This window comes from Globicephala melas, chromosome 8 (genome assembly GCF_963455315.2).
Source record: "Globicephala melas chromosome 8, mGloMel1.2, whole genome shotgun sequence".
Taxonomy (NCBI): Eukaryota; Metazoa; Chordata; class Mammalia; order Artiodactyla; family Delphinidae; genus Globicephala; species Globicephala melas.
The window spans coordinates 99,542,084-99,562,006 of record NC_083321.1 but is presented as its reverse complement, the minus strand read 5'-3'; the positions used below and the strand labels follow the sequence as shown (position 1 = coordinate 99,562,006).

At 53.6% G+C, this 19,923-nt stretch overlaps 1 protein-coding gene across 13 annotated transcripts in view; it reads right to left on the bottom strand.

Moving 5' to 3' along the window:
* PKNOX2 (PBX/knotted 1 homeobox 2) overlaps positions 1–19,923 on the bottom strand; it is a 309,100-nt gene that overhangs the window by 63,218 nt on the left and 225,959 nt on the right. For 8 of the 13 annotated variants that reach the window (XM_060304245.1, XM_060304256.1, XM_060304248.1 and 5 more), the window contains 2 exons: positions 18,215–18,323; positions 3,071–3,210 (listed from right to left, as the gene is read on the bottom strand). In XM_060304245.1, coding sequence (XP_060160228.1) covers positions 3,071–3,210; positions 18,215–18,301 — 227 coding nt within the window. In that variant the 5' untranslated portion in view covers positions 18,302–18,323. The remainder of the gene's footprint in view (positions 1–3,070; positions 3,211–18,214; positions 18,324–19,923) is intronic. The other 5 variants (XM_060304254.1, XM_060304252.1, XM_060304253.1 and 2 more) reach the window with 1 other exon arrangement.

Here is a 19,923-nt window from a genome sequence, read left to right as displayed (position 1 = left end):
ACAGACTCTGCCTCCCTTCCCCCCTCCCCCCACCCCACACGCAGAGTTTCCACATCAGAAAGAACCAATACATTTCATCAACACATCCTCCTACACAAATAAAACCTCAGGGCACCAGGAGGCTCCCTCCCTCTTGTCGCACTGCCCGATGTCACCCTGCGGGCCTGGCCAGGGAGGGGTCTCCCCCACCTTCATTCTTCGAAGTAGTTCAGGGAGGGGCCTCGGCGGGGACACCCAAAAGTCAGCGCGGGCACTAATCTCCATGGAGAGGGGATGCTTACATTTATGGACATGAAATGCCGACTCCCTGAGGTGCTTTGAACAGCCAGGCTGCCCCAGGCGGGCAGATCTAATTAGAATTACCCGACCCTATGGGAGGTGGAGTGTCTCCCCTCAGCCCGCAAGGGCGGTGGAGAGGGCGGCTGGCACTAATGGGAGAGGGGTGGTCATGGGAGACACCCTGGGGGCCCTGGGGCAAGCAGGGCTGCAGAAGAAAGAACTGGGCAAGGGTGCTGATGTCCCTCTGCTCCGTCGTCCTGAGATGCCGGGCAGCCTTGTTTGGCTGGACTGTTGGTGGTACCCAGCCTGGGATTTCTTCTTCATGGTCAGACCGCTGCAGAGATAATTTGCTCAAATGCCATGGGCTGTGAGGTGACAGCCCCGTGGGAGAGGGTGAATCTCAGATGTGGAGGTGAGGCATGTTGGTTGAGGGAAGATCTGGGCCTTTGTACTTCAGGTGACATCATGGTGGACAGCTCCCCTGGGGACGCGGCCCACCTCCAGGCTGGGCCTGGGTGGGGTCTGAGCCTGGGGTCTTGGGAAGGGCTATGGAGCACGTGGAGCCCATTGGCAGGAACAAGGGAACTGTCTGCTTTGTGCCAGACATGGAGTCAGGTGCTGACATGGGCTGTCTCGTCATTCTTGCCGAACCACTGATTAGGTTCTATCCTGAAACCAACGCTCAGAGAGACGAGTACAAGGAGGAGGTAGGGCTCAAGCCTAGGTTTCCAGAAACTTTATGTTAGGCCACTAATTTGGGGTCTTTCTAGACTAAGATCTGTGCTCACTACAGGTCCCTGCCCCTGGGGGTCCGAGAAGGTGTCAGGAATCCGTCTCCAGTGCGAATATGAATCACCTGGGATCTTCTCAAAGTGCAGATCAGGAATCCTCAGGTCGAGTGGGGCCTGAGATTCTGCGTCTCCAATGAGCTCCCAGGTGACGCGATGCTTCTGGCCCATGGACCACACTTGGAGCAGCAGGGATTTAAAGGGGGTGTGATGACTGTACCCAAAGTCATCAGACCACGGGGCAGTTTTCAGAGGCCAGGCCACTCTCGCTCCCTGCTTCTGTTCCACCACCAGGCACAAGGTGAGGCTACAGGCCCTGTGCAGCCTCATCTTCCCACGCCCAGCTGCTCTGGCCACTGGCCGTCCTGGGAACACACCAGGCTCTCCTCTGCCGGAAGTTCCTGACCCCCCATTTCTCCTCCTGCTGAGCTCTCTTACTCAGCCTTGAAGATCAGACTCTACTGCTTCCCCCGTGAAGGTTGCTCTGTCAAAGCTCTGACCACTCTATGTTGGTTTCTTGTTTGCATTATGTCTCCATCCCTGGAGAGGCAGGGAACAGCCCATGCATAACCTTTATGATTTACCTCTTTCCCCTGGTGCCCAGCACAACGCCTCCACGTGGTAATAGCAAGGGTTCAAGGCAAGTGTGAAGGGAGGACAGGAGTGTAAGTCCCATGCTGGGGGCAGGGGAACTGGGGTCCTCCTCAGGGTCTCTGACAGGTCCTGTGACCAGATCCTGGCATTCTTTGGGGCCCAAGGCAGAGGTCTCTATCCACAGGAGCTGGGCCTGGCCTGTGCGTCGGGCAGGCTGGGGCCCGGGAGCTGTGTTATCCAGGCCTTGTGTCAGGATCTAGGGATCAGGGCCCACCGCTTTGGACTCCCAACTGTTGGCATTAGAGGCATTCAGCTCATCTGAGTAACTAAAAATAATGCCAGTGATAATGATCATAACGGCAATAATTACCACCATTGCCATAAAGCCACTGTCATGGGCGGGGCTGGGTGGGCCAGTCCACGTGTGACTGGAGTTAGCGCCCGCTGCAGCGCACGCTTAGCCAGGGGTCGGCCCCACTGCTGATGCACGCGAATGTATGTGCTCACACGAGCGAATGTGAGCAAGGGTCCAGCCTCAACACTGAGTGCTGACTTGGGCATCTTTTCTTAGTGATGTGGGCTCCCCATGGACAAAGGATGACTGAAATCCCTGCTGGGACCTCACTCAGGTCTGCCCTCAGAGGACCGCATCTTCACCTCAACAACGTACACAGCACAGACCGGAATTTCCCTGAGCCCTTCCCACCCTCTGCTACATTCAGGGCCCAGCCCTGGGTACAAGGGGCTGAGGCAGAGTAAAACGAGGCAAGCCACCTGCTCTCAGCAAACCGCCCATCTCGGGGAGGGTGCCAGAGCCTACACAGTCGTGTACAACCTCTATTGCTAAACACCAAAGGCTACCATGAATCACAGTGTGGGCCAAGCCCCAGCCGCATTAGAGTCGCCTGGAATGCTTGTTAGACATTCACACCCTCCTCCTACATCTTGACCTACTGATTCAGCATTTCTGAGCACGGAGTCCAGATACATGTGTTCTGACGAGCGCTCCCGGTGGTTTCCAGGCGTACTAAAGCTTTGCTCACAACCGAGTCCTGGATGGCGAGTGCTGGAATGAAGGCAACGACGGGGCACGTGGGCCAGGACAGTCCCGAGGCAGCTGCCCGTTTACTGAGTGGAGGGCTCTGATGCTCGTCAGGGCTCATCTCCCCAGCTGGGCTGAGGAAGAGGCCCTCCTGGAAGACACAGCCCAGGCCTCATCTCCCTCCCTGGACAATTCCTGCATGGCCAGCTGAGGGCTCTCTGGAGTGACTTCAGAGAGAAGGGACCTGGCCCTGGCTACTGGCTTCCATGAGCCCACCTGCTGGCCTGCACTCACATCTCTCATGGCTGAGCTGGGCCTGAGGCCACTTGGGGGCTCCTGCGCATGGCCCGGCTGAAGTGTCTCCTACCTGTACACAGCTCGCTTGTCAGCCTCCAGCTGGGCCTGGGGGTCGATGGGGGCACTGGGCACAGGTGTGCTGGCAGCAGCCGAGGGTGCGGCGATGTGGACAGCCTGGGCCTTAGAGGGGGCCTGAGCGGTCGCCGTCATCTGCAGAGACAGAGAGGAGGCGTGGGTTAGTAGGGCCAGGACCACTGGTTCCCCGGCTGGAACTGTGAGGTCCACCTCGTCCTGTGGGGTGTGTGTGTGGATAAAAGAATGTGTACGAGAGAAATGTGAGGGTATAACGAGCGTCCATTTGTACATATACTGCAGTGGGAAGAAAGCTGGTGTTTCCTCAAACGAGAAGATTCTGGGGAACGATTTAGGACCATCCAAAATCAGGTGGTGTGGAAGTGAGCTCACTTTAAAAGCGACGTAGAGGGGCTAGGGGCCTAGATGGGGAGGGTGGGAGGGAGGCTCAAGAGGGAGGGGATATGGGGATATGTGTGTACATTCAGCTGGTTCACTTTGTTGTACAGCAGAAACTAACACAACATTGTAAAGCAATTATACTCCAATAAAGATGTAAAAAAATAAAATAAAAGTGATGGTTCTTAATGCAAATTAAGGTGGTGGCCTCTGGCCAGAAGCAGAAAAAGACAGAATGATGAACCCTTTAAATCGTGCTTATGAGTCACTTGGGCTGTACTGGGCAGTGTTAGGTTTGATTTGATGACTTTGGAGAGCAGGAAAAAAATAGCTGAGTCAGTTCTCAACTGGTCAGAGGTTTATCCCATTTAACACAAGCCAGAGGTAACTTTTAATGGTTTTGACTGGCAGTTGAGTGTTCTGCAAATTTGGTTTACCTGGGCACTTGAAGATAAGCAGGTTGTAGTGGACGATGAACAGATTTCTGTTCTTAGCCATAACAAATATTTAGCGTAGTGGTTCTCCTCCTATGTTACATGTTTTTGAAGGTGCCCCTGGGTTCCCAAGTTTGTGCCAATCAGAGCACCTTTTAAAAATATATTCTATATTGGACTTTCCATATAAGATTTCATTTAAAGAAATGGTTAAATGGCTTTTAAATTTTGGGTAACCATCATAACAGAACTTAATGCTTTTATATTTTATTTTCCTTAAATGGATCCCTGAAATGTCACGTGTGGTGACATGCCTCAACTATTGCTTTCCTCCAACCGGCCCACAGAGCCTGACAGCTCTCACCCACTGTGTTCTTGGACTTGACGCCCTTGTCTGCCTCCCGAGCTAATACCTTGTTCACACCTTCATCCCCGGCACCCAACTGACACAGACTGGATGCTTAGTGTTTGCTTAGAAAATGAATGAGGGAATAAACAAGTGAACACACCTTGAAAGAATCGTATACTTCACAGCTGGAAAGTTTATCATATGATCTAGGTCCCTGCTTTCTGGAAGAAAGAGTACTGTACTTCCACGAATACAAGCACAAAACACTTGCTGTCTCATTTTCTTCATTAGATCTCTGTTCACGTGCCACATCTTCACAGTAAACTAGAGTCCCTCTGCCCCTGCTATCCCCTTACTCTGCCTTATTTCACAGCCCTTATTAATGACTATATATTTCATAGCCCTTATCATGACCAGATACTATATATCTACTTGCTAAGTTATTTTCTCTCCCACCTCCAACTCAAATGTAAGCTTAAAGAGGGCTGGTTAACAGTTGTGTTCCGAGGGTCTAGAATAGCCTGGCACTAGTCAATGCTCAACAAATATTTGTTAAGTGAATGAATTAATGAGTGATGGGTGGTAAATAAAATTGAGACTATAAAAGAAATATACTGTATCCCCATCATTTTTTGTTAGGAAGAAATATCCTTGTCACTGTTAGCTGAGCTGGGGGAACTTTCCCAAACTCAGTGCTAGACAGAGCATCATGGTACCTTGAGGCCAGCAGGGTACATGCTTGACTCTTACTGTCTCCTGTTAATAGCTTTTTGACTTTGAGCAAATCCCTCAACTTTCCTAAGTTCCTCCTTTTCATCAGTAAGCAAACTGGTGTCCTTTTAGGATTCATGAGTATTAAAGAGGTGCTATAAGGAAGAAAGTAGAAACAAATGCTATTCTAATTTTCAAAATACAGAAATAAGGTGGAATCAGACAGACTAAGTATACTTCTAACCTTCACATTGATCTGGGCTAGTTTCTTTCATTCACCAATGCAACTGATTAGCTTTCCCAATACTTCTCAAGTCGCCACCATGTACTAGGCACTGGGGTGACTAGGATGAATGCCTGCTATAATGGAGCTCAGTTCTGGGTTTAACATGATCACCGAGCTGGCAGATCAGGAAAATGGTAGACATTTTCATTCACATGGTGTAAATGACCTCAGCAAGGTACCTCCCATGATATCCTCGTGGAAAACATGGAGCGACGTGGTCTGGTGGACAATTGTGTGGATTAGGAAGCTACACCCAAAGGATGACAATTAAAGGAGAGATGTCAGAGGGAAGAGGGCTTCTAGGAGATGCCACATGCTTTCTCCTCAACTCTCTCCTTCAATATTTTTATCAGTGATTTAGAGGATGTCTGAAGAAACGCTCAACAAACTTATGGGTGACGTGAAACCGGGATCCGAACGATCTTTACAGATTTTGGCAACGTGCTAAGTCTAATAAGATTAATTCTCATCTAATAAGTTGGAATTTAACACTTCCAACACTTCAGCCAAAAAAAAAAAAATCGATAATATAAGTGCAGAACAGGAGAGACATCGTTTAGCAGCACCTTTCAGTTGACGGAAGGCTCAGTATGTCCACAGTGTACTGCGTCTGTCAAACAAACAAACACACAAACAAAAACCCCAAACTGATCCTCTGTGAGGACCCATCAGCAGAGGCACAGCTCACACAAAGCTTCCAGCCCCACCTACTAAGCTGAGACAGGGGCAGGGAAGTACACTCAGAGGAGAGTGGACCAGGCTGCTCAAGGGATTCTGAGGAATATTTGCAGGAATCTGCAATGTTAAGGAAGATTTGGGGGATGGGAGGGAGATGGAGGGACGTGAGAGCCCCCTTTGAATATCTGAATGAGGGATTAGATTGTGTCAGTTCTGTTCTGTATGCCCTGAAGCGTCAAACTACAACCGATGCATTACGGCTGTAAAATGCAAAGACACATTTGGGCTCAACCCCAATAGTAAGTTTCCAAGCCTCTGAGCTCTCCAAGGCTGGGCTGGGCTGCCTCCCGGAAGTGGTGAGTTTTCACTGGTGCAGGGGCCAAGCAGAGACTCCCGCGGAGGCGATGGACGCTCTCTAGCTGGGTGGGCTGGCGTAGGTGACATCTGAAGTTCCTTCTAACAGTGACAGGCTCGGACGCCGTGAGGGTGCTTTCATGACCACTGCCCACGCCCAGGGTTGGCGTGGGGCTCAGATTAGATGACGTACGGTGTGTAAAAGTGCTTTGGAAACTCTATAAAGTTTTCCCCATATGGAGGGGTGATTGTAGTTCTTCAACTCCAGCACGTGCATCTTTCATAAAGCAATGCACGGCTACGTGCGCGGCTCGTTTAAGCGTAAAATACAGGGTAGGCTGGTGTGCTCTGCTCTGCTCAGTCCACTAAGGGTGAATTTCCTCGTGTCCTTGAAGGAATTCACAAGGGGTTTCTATGCAGATGAGCTTCTAGGAGTGGGAGGACTGAGGGGAGGGGCTCCTTTTCCTCTCACCTCCCCTTTCTAGACAGGACTTTGGGGGAAGGTGTGGCCAAAAGCCCAGCTGGGGCCCAGAGGAAAGTGTAAAGTCTGTCATACAGAGGGAAGTAAGTCAGAAAGAGAAAGACAAATACCGTATGCTAACACATATATATGGAATCTAAGAAAAAAAAAAAGGTCATGAAGAACCTAGGGGTAAGATGGGAATAAAGACACAGACCTACTAGAGAATGGACTTGAGGATATGGGGAGGTGGAAGGGTAAGCTGTGACAAAGTGAGAGAGTGGCATGGACATATATACACTACCAAATGTAAAATAGATAGCTAGTGGGAAGTAGCCGCATAGCACAGGGAGATCAGCTGGGTGCTTTGTGACTGCCTGGAGGGGTGGGATAGGGAGGGTGGGAGGGAGGGAGACACAAGAGGGAAGAGACATGGGAACATATGTCTAACTGATTCACTTTGTTATAAAGCAGAAACTAACACACCATTGTAAAGCAATTATACTCCAATAAAGATGTAAAAAAAAAAAAAAGCGGTCACTTGTCAGCATCCCAAGCGCCGGCCCCAGCTGAGAGGCTGTTACTGGGGCTCAGAGAGCCGGGACGGGGGAGAAGAGAGCAGAGCTGGCCTGAGGAGGACGATGGTTCAAATTTATTTAGCTCCTGGGGGCCAGTTCAGCAAACTCTGCATTTCCTCCAGGTTGGGAGAATGTTTATCTTCAAATAGATTTCTTCTTCTAGCCAGAGACACCCATTTCTCAAGAACTGGAGCTCAGAGGGAGAGGCCCGCAGCTGTCCCAGGGCCCAGGAGCAGGGGGATGAGGGTGTCGGGTGGTGAGGTTTTGGGGGAAGGTTCTAGGCCTAAAGAACAGAAGCGGGGGGAGAGGCTGGACAGATGGAGGGTGGAGATCCCTTGCTCTGGCCTATGAAAGCCAACTGGTAAATTGTCAGGAATTTTGCAAGCCGGTTGATATCATATCGGTAGCCTGAAGCTGACCATGGTGGGAGTAATTACACCACAGAAACTGGCAAAGGCTGCAAATCAATCCTCTTTCTAACCCCCAACCAGAGAGCTGGTTGTTAAACATTTATCAGCACACCACTAGTGTCAGAGTTTCTCTCCAGGTAACTTTCTCCTATTCTCCTCGATCTGGCATATGAAGAAACTACACTCTATGAGGCCACTTGGTGTGCCCACAGCTGGTCTCAGACCCGGAGCCTTCCTCCAAGGACGGCACTGGACATCCTACCCAGGCAGGCTGTGAGGCTTGATTAAGAGAATAGGATAACGACTAGCGGGTGGGGAAGGATGGCAGCATTCCCCAGGAGGGCCTGCCCGCTGGGAGCTGCGGTACTGGGTCCAGAACCTACACAGGGTCCTTGCCGTCCTCCTGCCTCCCATAGATGCTCTAGCCACTGGACTCTTCTCTATCATCCAGCTGGAACCAGCCCTGCATTAAGCTGGGAGCAAAAGGGCCCTGTCCAGATTCTCAGTTTGTGACACCTTGAGATGAAAGTTCCTGATGCCCTGCAGGGGCTGAGAGATCCAGCCTCTCCGACAGTCTAGTCTGGCCATGAAAATGAGCAGCGGATGCTGTGTGGTGTGGTTTACAAGGTGCTCACCTGCCTACCTAGTCGCCCTCACTGACACTGAAACGCCCCACTGATACTTTCCTTCCTGCTAAGGCTCGCCCTTTCCCAGTTGTAGGGGAGAGTGGCACGTTGTGTTCCAACAAGCTAATGAAGTCTCTCCCTGGGGGCTCACGTCCAACAGGGATCTCGTGCAATGGGTTGGTGGCACTCCCATTTTACATATGAGAAAACAGAAGCCACTGCAGCAGAGAAATTGCTGGAGACCACAGACAGTTTCTGCCGAGGCTGAGACAGGAACCAAGGGCTTTCTGACTAAATCACACTGCGGGAGTGATCGTATTTAATTACTTTTCTTTGAAGAGGAGAATAGGAAGACTTTTCCCCTGGGTGGAAAGGGGCAGAAGGGGAAGGGCACTAGCGTCAGATGGAGTGTCACTCCCCAGCATCAGGCTCTGGGTCTCCCTCGAGCCCACCCATCCTGTCGCCGGCCCCCATCTCTCCAGCCCCCAAAAGACCTCACAGATCAACTCCCCAAACACTGGTCGTGCCAGAAACGGTGCTTCCGGTGGAACCCAAGTAGGAAGCGCAGGGTGGTTTGTTAATTGACGGTGGCTCAGTGCAACTGTGTTCGCCTCCCTGACCGTGCAGGGCTTCAAGCTTCAGGGCGCACAGACCTGCAGCGGCCGCCTTCCGCCAGCTGCCACGGAGAGCTCCTCCCTTCTGCTCCTGGGAGGTGGGAGCAGGTGGCTCAGATGGGGGATACTGCCAGGGTCTTTCTAGCACCCCAGGGAGGGAGTGTGCACGAGACATTGGCATCAGATAAAACGGATTCCCGCCTTTGCCACTCGCTTAGCCGACCTTGGACATGTACCCTTGCCTCTCCGGGTTTCAGTTTACTCATCTCTGAGATGGCACTGACGCTCCCGACCTCTCACCACTGTCGTGAGGTTGGCTGCCTCCCTCAGTGGATGTGGCTGAGCATCAGCTACGGGTCAGGGCCCTCTGCTCTGGGCTTCCAGGCCCCGAGGACACCGTTCAGCCACGTCTGCCCACTTGCCTCTCCCTCCACTAGATTGGGGCATCCTGGAGGGCAGGGACCACATCTGTTGTAGCCCCAGCTGCAGCCCCAGAGTCTGAGACAGAGTGTCCACAGCACCTACGGGATGCAGGGATGACTGGTGTGGAGTGGGTGGGCCTTCCCATCCATTGATACCTTTTCAGCTGCACATGGACCCTCTTGACCCCGAATGCCTCAGGCCACAACAGAGACGTCACAGTCCCCGACCACATATTTATTGGGAGTGGTGGGCATCCAGCCCAGAGCTGGTCAATCTTTCTGATCCAGGGTCCTCATCTACACATCGGGAGTAGTCATAGCTAAGGTGCAGGGTAGTCAGCCTTAAATGAGATAATGTATGCAAAGCAGCGGGCCTTCATAGGTTCTCAGCGCGGTGGTTACCGTTAACATAATCCCTGCAGCCAGCAGCCTGCGGCCCACACTCCAGTTGGCCACTTTTGCTTCCGCTACCTGTGCTGCCCTGGGAGTCCTGACCCTGCTGAAGGAACCCTCTCTCCCATAAGCACCCAGAGAAGTGGGCGAGGCGTGGGCCCCGGCATAGGGAGAGGGGCCGTGGTATCGTGGAAGGAGACGTTACCCATCGCTAGCGATGTCACCTTGGACTAATGGCTCAGTTCCTCTGAGCCTCAGTTTCCCTCTCAGGTAAACATGGAGCTAATAGTACCTCTCGCCAGGCCTACAGTGACCATATGTGAGGGTACATTATTGCGCACCCCGGAGGCTCAGTGAATCTCGGTGTCTAAGCATTTTTAATGCTTCTTTTTGCTAGCCTTGTCCTCTGAATCCAAACCCCACTGCCTGTCCACACCCGGCCCTAGACACCCTGGCACCTACACCTCCCATGTCCCCCTGCGTACACCTGTCCCCCTGCAGCAGCCCTGCTCTTTACGACGCGTACATCCATGCACCTCCCACAGGTCCTTTCTGCAAACCCTGGGCAACCTAGGTCTGCACCTTGCCGGCATGACTCAGCACAGACACCCCTCCTAAGGGGACACCCCTCTTCTGACCTGGCAGGGTGCGGGTTGCCCATCCCCAGAGCTGGCCCACCAGGCCAGGGAAGCCTTGTGTTCTGAGAACATGGGGGGCTGCACAGGCCCAGCCCACTAGGGGCCGCTGAGGCTCCAACAGGGCAGGGCTGGGCTGGGCTGAGCTGGGCTGGGCCTGCCAGGGGGGCTGACGCTCCCTGAAGGGCCAGGGCAAGCCAGTAGAGCCAGATCTGGTTTCCTCGCAACCAGGAGAGAGTCCAAGGACCTGGGATGAGGTCAGGGCTTGAAGCCATTTAGTAAATATCAGGTTTGGCCTGAACAGGTGGGGGGCACAACAGATGGTTTTTGGGGGAGGGCACAGCCCACAGGGCGCCCCAGGCCGGGACCTGCTAACGGACTCAGCCTTGTCTCCGGTACAGCACCCCACCCCTTGCCCGCACCCCAGCAGACCCTCCTGCGTGTGGGTGCCTGAACCCACCCGATGCTTTACATCTTTATGCCTTTGCATCTGGGGCTGCCTCAGCAGGACCTGTCCACGCCTCCCCACCCTGCCCCCCCCAACCCCCCATCACATGCAATCCTACCCCTCTTTCAAGACTCAGCTGGAGGCAGCATCAGCTCTCCCAGGAAGCCTTTCCCAGTCCTCCACACCTCCTGCCCAGGTAGCCTGGACCCCCGCCTTATCTGCCTGTGCGTCAAACCTTAAACCCCATAACACTTCGGGCCCCCATTTGTCTGTCTCCCTGAGTGGACTGGATTCCCAGCTCCCATCATCATGCCTGGCTCCCATGGGGTCCCAGCATGTTTGTTAAATGACTGAATGACCGACTGGTTGAGGAAATGAGAGAGTGATGTGTTAAAAGTCTCAGGGATCCAGAGGAGTCAACCATGGCTCCTCCAAATACCCCCCAACCCAGTCAGCCCAGGGACAGGAAGGGCCGGAGGCAGAGAAGGGCAGCCCGATTTCGCTGAAAGAGCCTCCTGGAACAGCAGGCCTGGGTCACCTACATTCTCATCCCAGGACCGACCAGATAGAACAAACCACAGGAAAGTTACCTCGTGGTATAAAATGGGGGTCTTAAGCAATCAATTAACTTAAAAGGGTTTGTAGGCAGTGGTTTACAAAATGAGGCTTGAAAGTGTTTGCCGCCGTGCCTGCACTTCTGCAGGTTGCTGACCCGTGGCTAAAGGGACGAAGGCTGTGGACTTTCACCTCCCAGCTTCGTGCACTTTCCTGGGCACGGTCTTTCCCATCCATCTCTGGAGGACCCCTCGCTTGTATAATAGTCCCACACCAGTGAGTTCCAGTATGTTTGTGTATGTGTGTAAGGGAGTGTGTTTACAGCTAGAAACACATACTTGATATGCCTATTGTGTTCCCAATACAAAGGAGAGTAATTAAAGTTCAATCCAATCTTCGCTACTGGAGACGTACAGAAGATAGAGTGAAAAAATCAATGTCAGGGTCATGGGTGAAAGAAAGCTGGAAAACACCATTGGACTTTTCACACCCACACTCGCAACAACCCGGTGAGGCAGGGAGGGCAGAAGTTATTCCCACTTTACCGATGCAGAATGGCCCCAAATAAGTTCCACTAGGGCGGGAACTATTAATTCTGTGTCCCCGGCACGTGGCACAGGGTCTGCAAGACCCACAGAAAGCACCTGATGTTTATGAAACGGCTGAGTGAGTGAAAGAAATAGTGCTGTAATTACTTGTCCACATTTGTATAATTCATCAGCAGTGCAGTGGGTTCCTGAATTTCTACCGCACTGAGTTGACTCAGCCCACGCTTCCTCCTCCAAACCACAGACTCCAAAGACAACACGCAACGAGGGCCGCGCTCACCCATCCCCCTCCCGCCGGGCTACGCAGGCACCGGAGCTCCTAGCAGATCAACCGGAAAGGGGGGCAAAGCAGGTTCCAGCTCCTCAGGCCCGCTGCTGATGGATCACCTGTTCCTGATTTATTTTAAGCTTTGTCTACTCGGGCCATTAACTATTTTTGTAGCTGTTTAAAGCACTCATTCTGCTTGGAAGCAAGAGGATAGACAAAATGTCTGTGTTTTTTGGGTAAATATAAGAATTCAGGTAGGAAGTTCATCAAATAAAAACCCTAAACAAGGCCATGAGAGAGAGTGTTTCTTCCAGCAAAGTCCTGTTCCTAGCCCACTGTCTCCTAAATGAGGCATAAGGCCCCACAGTCAGACCCAAAGGCTATTTTTGCCTTTGCCACGCTGAAGAATCCAGGTCTGGTGTGAGCTGGAGTTGAGGGACACGTCCAGTTTAAAGACATGGGTGGCCCAAGCAGGCCAGAGAGAGAGGTCACTGTGCACAGAGAGAAGAAAGGCCCAGCAGAAGATAAAAAAGAAAGAGAAGAGTCCGTTTTGATGAGTCAAAGTGAGGGAAGCCAGGTCACCCATAGCGTCCCTGGGGTGTTGGCCCCAGGGGCAGAGGGAGCCGTCAATCACAGCCACAGAAAAGGCTTAGGGGGACTCTCAAAGCTGTGGAATTAACTCTATTGCTGCAGAGCCAATGTGTCTCACCAGCAGCTGAACAGGAGGCCCTTCGAGGCAGGGGGCTCCAGCCCTTAAAGGGATGAGAGGAATGTAAAGTGTGAAAACATCTGAACCCGCTTCTGCCCGGCCCAGCTGCATGGCCTGGAAAGGGGGGCGGGATTCACAGCCAGGGGCCCCAGCCCCCTCCCTCCCCCTCCCCCTCCGGTTAATGAAACCAGCATGGGGATCCTAATAACTGATCAAAGCCCATCCAGCTTCCCCAGATGTCTGCTCCCCTGGCTCCGTGCAGAGGGGGAATGATGCCGGGACAGGGAGGGAAAGAAGGTACTCAGAGGGCAAGAGAGACGGGTCTGACCTCCCCCGACACGGCTGGCCCAGCCTTAGCCTTCCTGGTACAAGATGGGTATCTCCAAGCACAGCGTCCTGCGCTCCTGAACGCCGTTCTCCTGGCTCTGAGGGTTGCAGAAGGATGCAGGGGGACAGAGGGTCCCAAGCAAGTGCTTGACTTCCTTCTGAAATGAGCTTCCCATACTGGTCCTGGACTGAGAGTTTTGCCTTTCTTGCCTCCCTCTGGTCAATAACGAGGCTGCATCCTTGGTGAATTACCAGAACCCTTTTAATATCACCCATCGTGACGTCATGCTACATAAGCACCCAGCTACTTGCGTAGCAGTCGGTTCCTAATCCAAACTGTGAACTGAGTGCCCACATTCATACGGGGCTGTGCCTAGTGGCTCAGGCTGGATCCCACTAGGATTTCTGCTTTCTAGTCAAATGCTCACGCGGCCCACATGCTGGGGACACGCAGACAGAGGAGCACTGAATACATACACATATAGACCAGATAAAATGTTTGTCTTGCCTATAAGCCCAGGGCAAAGGTATTTGTGGAACAGCAGGTACGTGTCTGTGTTTGCGGAAGAGCGTGGGGACGTTGCTGATAGCAGGAGTTTGTGCGTGTTGTATGGACGGGGGTGTTTAAGGTGAGGGTAGGGAAGCTGCTGCCTCCTCCAGTAAACCTAACAGTTTCCTAAAACTGCTGGTGGAGCTACAGAGGGAGAACTCTGCTTGGTGGGTGGTGTTGCCCATGGAGTGTTACAGGAAATGGGAGAACCTGAATGACATTTCAGAGGTGGAGAGAGTGCATGGATGACGTGAGAGGGTGGTGGTGTTACCACGAAAATTCTGAGAGGGAGACTGGAGTGGTACTTGCCGGGAGAGGGGGACAATAGCAGAGGATCCCATCAGGATCAGGGGAGGTGCTGGGGTGGTGAGAGGAGGGATTGGGAAAATCCAGGTGACAGCTGGCCAGGCTGAGGCAGAGATGCAAAGGAACGGAAGAGTGATGTAGGCACTGAATGGAGGGACCACATGCCTAGCTCATATCCAGGTCTCCCTGGAGACAATGTTTTCATTAAACTATCATCGTAGAATTCCCACAGTCCCCATGACTTGCTCTACCTCTTGGGGCATAAAGTGAGGGTCTGGATCAAGGACTCAGGTGCATCATGCCGGAATTGAGGTACAGGAGGTGGACAGCAGAGGGCGCTGTGACTCCGACAGTATTTAACAGGGAGCCACCAGAAGGAGGAAGCAGGCCACAGGAAGGGTTCCAGTGGGTTGTTGCTTTTGTATTTTCTAAACTTACGATCTGCCTTTAGTGTACAATAAACACAGAGCGACATCCTTACAAGTAATCATGGAGTGTCCCCAGGACGGACTGGAACAGAACTGAGGGGCCAGAAGCTGCTTAGCTGTCATACCACTTGCCTTGTGCCCAAATAGCATGGGGCCATAACCATTAATGCTTCTGGACTAAAATGGGAAGAAGAAAAAGCCTCCCTCATTTTTAATAACTTTATTCCCCAAACTTCAAAAATGAAATTGCCAAGTTAAGAACTTGCCTTGAAAAAAAATTCTAATTTATTATAAAGAAGGTCCGGGGCTTGGGAATTTTTTAATGCAGATTCCTAATTTTCCAAAGTGAGATTCTCCTGTGCATTTGAATAGATTATGCTCGGTATTGCTAGCCCTTAGCACAACGGGAACATTATTAAAATGACTGCATGGGTCTCAGAGGAAGGGCCCTGCTTCTCCCTTCCTTTTTTATTTTGGGGACTTTGTAGCAGAGACTGTCCATTTCTACCTGTGGCAGAAACTGGGTTTCTGAGGAGGTGATAAAGAGATGTGCTCAGGGGCTTCCCTGGTGGCGCAGTGGTTGGGAGTCCGCCTGCTGATGCAGGGGACACGGGTTCATGCCCCGGCCCGGGAAGATCCCACATGCCGTGGAGCAGCTGGGCCCGTGAGCCATGGCCGCTGAGCCTGCGCGTCCGGAGCCTGTGCTCCACAACGGGAGAGGCCACAACAGTGAGAGGCCCGCGTATCGAAAAAAAAAAAAAAAGAGATGTGCTCAGCAGTCCAGGCCTTGAGAAAGCAAGTCATACTGAGTCCAAAAGTAATGAGATTAGACCTGAAGGAATGAACAGGAAGTGGGGGATCCCCTCCAGAGAGCCCCGTTTAGGAAGTGATTCCCCTGTGTGCCTGGCCCACACTCCTACTGGGCCTGGCTTTCCTGAGAACACTGAGTGTCAAAAAGCGGCTGATTCGCCAGGGTGATGAGCTTCGCCTGAGAAGCGGGGCTCAGCCTCTGACAGCACAAAGGGAAGAAGGCAGGAGGAAGAACAAGTTCCCCAGCAGAAAATGCATGGAAGACATTCCCATGTGGCAGCCACTCCTAGAAGCCCCGAAGAGTGGAGAGAAGGGCGCCCCGAAAGCCAGCTGGCCTCCAAGTCTAGCACTCTGGAGAGAGAACAGCCCTTCCCCGTGAGTCAGAAGACTTTGTCCTGCAGACCTCACCCATGTCCTCCACCCCGCCCATTCCATCCATGCCCTAAGTTCTCCCCATGATCCCCCATCCTGGTCAGTTTCCTTGGGAACCAGTTTGGCTCAGGGAAGGCCCATGGGAATCTAGCCACAGCCTAGTGGCCTAGCCGAGGCCATAAAGACCCCAGGCCTTGGCCTGGTCACTTTCCCATGGACACTGAGACTTCATTCCTGGACCGCTGGGGTTACAGGGAGATGTGTGGCTTCCCCGGAACAAATTATTCCTTGGCCGTATATGTGAGTATTTTCGATGGTGAGGTTCTGGTGGCTCCTCAGAGAAGAGAGCCTTGGGACAGCCCCTGTGTTGGGCTTCTGCTCTGAGGCCTTGGATGGGGGACTGGAGCCTTCCTTCCTCCCCCAAAAGGCTAGAGCACCTCAGTGGTGGCTTCCGGGGGGCTGAGCGCCTTAGGGCTGCAATCTCACCCCCCCACCTCCCTCGGAAGCTGGGATGGATGAATCCTCAGCTGTATGCTGAGAGTTCAATTAGGTTTCTCTATTTCACTGCACTCGGGTCAGCACTTTTGGACAACACAGGCCCTCGCTGCAGCTCTCCTGCTAATGCCCACCAAACCCAAACTTCTCCCAGGAAGGCAAGACAGGGGGTGGGGCCGGAGGCAGAGAGGCAGCCGCCACCAGCTGTGCCAATCCAGTGCTCTCTGACCTCCTGGCCCTACCCTGGTCTGTCCCTGAGCCTTGGGGATGGGAGTGTGGGCCTCGGCACCTACCACCTGTTAAACACAGGCAGTGTCACGGTTGCCATACCCCAGTCCCACTGTGGAGCTCGGAGACCAGCATCCAGCTACAAAAGAACTGGAGCTGATGTTCCTGCCTCTTCATCAATACCCCAGGTTCCCCAGCACTGCCTAAGCAGACAGCAGATGGGTCTGGTCTACTGAGGAAGGATGGTGCTTGTTCCCCATTATGGCCCTTACGTTCCTAGGTCTCCACTGGTCCAGGCCGACTTGGTTCTGACCACAGAGGGAAAGGTCCTGACATAGCTGCACACCTGGAAGCTTTCGAACAGAGGAACTGTGCAAACGCCAAGTCCAACCCACAGTCATTTGTGGAGAGCTACTGACGTGAACAGAGGGTCTGCTGAAGCTGAGGTTAGGGTGGGGAGAGCCCAGGAAGGAGCACGGAGTTGACACCTGGGAGCGGGGTCGGGGGTGGGACAAAAGGACGTGCGCTCAAAGGTCAGTGCTTCTGCACTTATACAGGGGTAGGAGTCAGTGGGGGTCCGCGTGCTGGACACCCTGTAGAGCGGTCATTTCATGGGCGGATAACAGGACGGATAGGGCAGCACCGTATGCTCACAGCAGGCTGCAGGTGTCGGGGCCACAGGACCTAAAGTGATGCACCCTGGGTCTGCGTCTTCGTGTCCCTTCCATATGGCACAGAGCTTCCCTGTGGTCAGGAGAAGGGCTATGTCTGAAAGCCTAATGAGTGATGGATAGCAGAGCTGGGCAAAGACCAGCGATGGAGAAAAAATGAGAACGATGGCCTGGTACACAGTAGGCGCTCACTGCACATTTGTGAAATGAATGAAGGAATACGCTAGCTGGGTGCATTTCACATTATACGTACTCAATTAATAATAGAGAAAACAGGGAAGTGCGGAGGTGGAGCCTTCTGTGAACGCACAGCCTCATGATGAACTCTGAGTCTCAAAGAACCAAGCGTGGAGGGAAGGCGCACACGCGGAAGCAAAGTTCAGAAGTGACTGGTCTCAAGGACTTCCAGAGAGCAACCCACAGAAGCTGGGCCAGGCTTCCAGAGGAGGAGAGGAGAGAACAGGAAGACAGGGTGGCCTGCAGGAGGTGCAGCCAGCCTGGGAGTCTCGGAAGAACCCGGGCGGGGTCTGCCGTGTCTGAGCTGAGGGATGGAAACTGGGAACCCGAGGAAAGGATGGGAGAGTGTAGAGAAACAGTCCTGGCCATTTTCTGGATAGAAGCTGACAGAGTCCTGAAGAGAAGGGAGATTCCTCCAACAGGCAGGCAGAGACCAGTGACTAGGGTGATCCGGCAGAGGAAACCTCTGATCAAGAGTTTCCCCAAACACTCAGAGGCACACTTGATTTACCTGTACCTGGGTCTCCCCGAGTTCGGGGTTCAGTGTGTCTGTCTGACGTCTGCTCTGAGCAGTGAGTGGGGGTGGGAGTGTGTGGCACAGGACCATGACTAGGTGCAGCACCCTGGGATGCCACGGTCCTCCATGCCGGTGACAGCTCCTCAGGTGGGATCTGAACCCAGGGCTTTGCCAAGGGCGTGACTCCCTTCAGGGGTCTGGCTTTGCCGGGCTCTCTCAGAGAGGCGCCCCAGGCCGGGCAGGGGAAGAGCTGAGGGAGGCCTGGCCCTGCCCTCCGCCCCCGGGAAGGCCACCACACCCCTCCCGGCGGTCAGTCACACTCACCTGTGGGCTGTCCTGGTAGGGAGGGGGAGGGACATTCTGCGTGGCCATCATCGTCAGAGCGGGGGCTGGGGAGGCATGTTGCATCATGGGATGGATTCACATGGAGGATCTGTGGCGGGAGAAACGGGGCCGCACCGTTAATAGCTGAGCGCAGGGAGCCCCAGGGACCAGCGGCTGGACATGCTCCCAGGCTGGGCCACCAGGATTGACTGGATACAGCAAGGGCTGTAAAACAACCTGTGCACCCGCAGCCCTGCTTTGTTCAGTACCAGCTCTGGCCTGGGCGGGGGGCGGGACTTGGCTGGTGGCAGCTCGGGGGGGTTGGCGGCCATGAGGGCACCCCACGGTCAAGGGTGCTTTCCCTTCCCCAGGCCTCCCGGAACTGCCACCTGCACCCTCGGGGCGGAAGCCTCAGCCCTCACGGTTCCAGATCCCCCCTCCCTGTCCCCAGGGTCTGCCAGCACCACACTAACCCCCCAGGTGTGCTCACGACGCCCCCTAGTGGTGGAGAGGGACGTGGGGCGTTGGTTCCTCCTCAGACTGGAGGGTGGAGCAAGTACCCTAGGGCGACCACCGGGAGGTGTTCCCGGAAGGGAAGGAGGCCGGGAACAGGGACCACGGCCACACAGACGTGCCTGCACATTCTCTTAGAAGACTTTCCTTGGCCTTGGTTCAACCGTGAGTTCAACCACACGTGAGGCCAGAAGAGCCGCCCGAAGCAAATGGTCCTCTTACAGAGGCGGAGACAGAGGCCAAGAGGAGAGAAGTGTGTGTGTTTGAGGGGGAGGGGAGTGCCGGGGAAGCCGGGATGGACCCAAGCTCTCCAGACTCCCCGTTCCGTCGGCTCTACTGTACCACCCCCCACCCCACCCCATCACCCGTAAGCGAGCTGCCCCCATTGGCCTCAAGGTCTCTTCTTGAATCACAAAGTGGTGCGTAAGTGGAGACAGCCTGGCAGTACCACCCAAGGAAACAGAATGCTGAAAGAGATGTTTAGCTGCAGGAGATGCCCTGAAATATTTAGAGCTGGAAACCACGGCTAATTGCCTGATACAGGAGGGTGCTGATGAGCGGGCAACCCTTGAGAGTATGACAGTCAGACCGTCCCTCTCCTTCCTTCCTCTCCCTGGGGACCTTGGGGCTCCGTCCTCTTCCCACCTGATGTCCTCCCACCACACCCTCCCCAGGGTCTTCCAAAATGTTCACATACCTGAATTCTGTGGGAGTTCGAGGGAGTCAAAGGGAGGGTCTCCAGGACCCTATGTGGAGAGAGAGAGAGAGAGAGAGAGAGAGAGTGTGTGTGTGTGTGTGTGTGTGTCTTATTGTGTTGGTTCTTTTTCAGGAAGAGGTGGACAGATCAGCTCTGGCTGACCCGAGTCTCCGAAGTACCAGGTGTGCTTTGACCTGAAGTGCATATGTGAAAGCACTGGCAATCCAGACATTCATTCAACGAATGTTTATCAGGTGTCAACTACACGCAAAGAACTGTGCTGGGGTGGGGAGACAGATGAGAGGAGGCAAGGCCTTCCCCCCAGGGAGGGAGGTGATGGTCCAGCGGGAAAGAAGAAAGTGAACAGAGCTTCCCGTGGAGAAGGCACGGGGCGGGGGGGGGGATGCCTTTTCCTGTGCTGAAACGTTCAGACTGCAGGTAATTCCTCTTTGCCCACAAGTGAGGCCCACCCTGGCCTCACTTCAGAAGATTGGCTGCC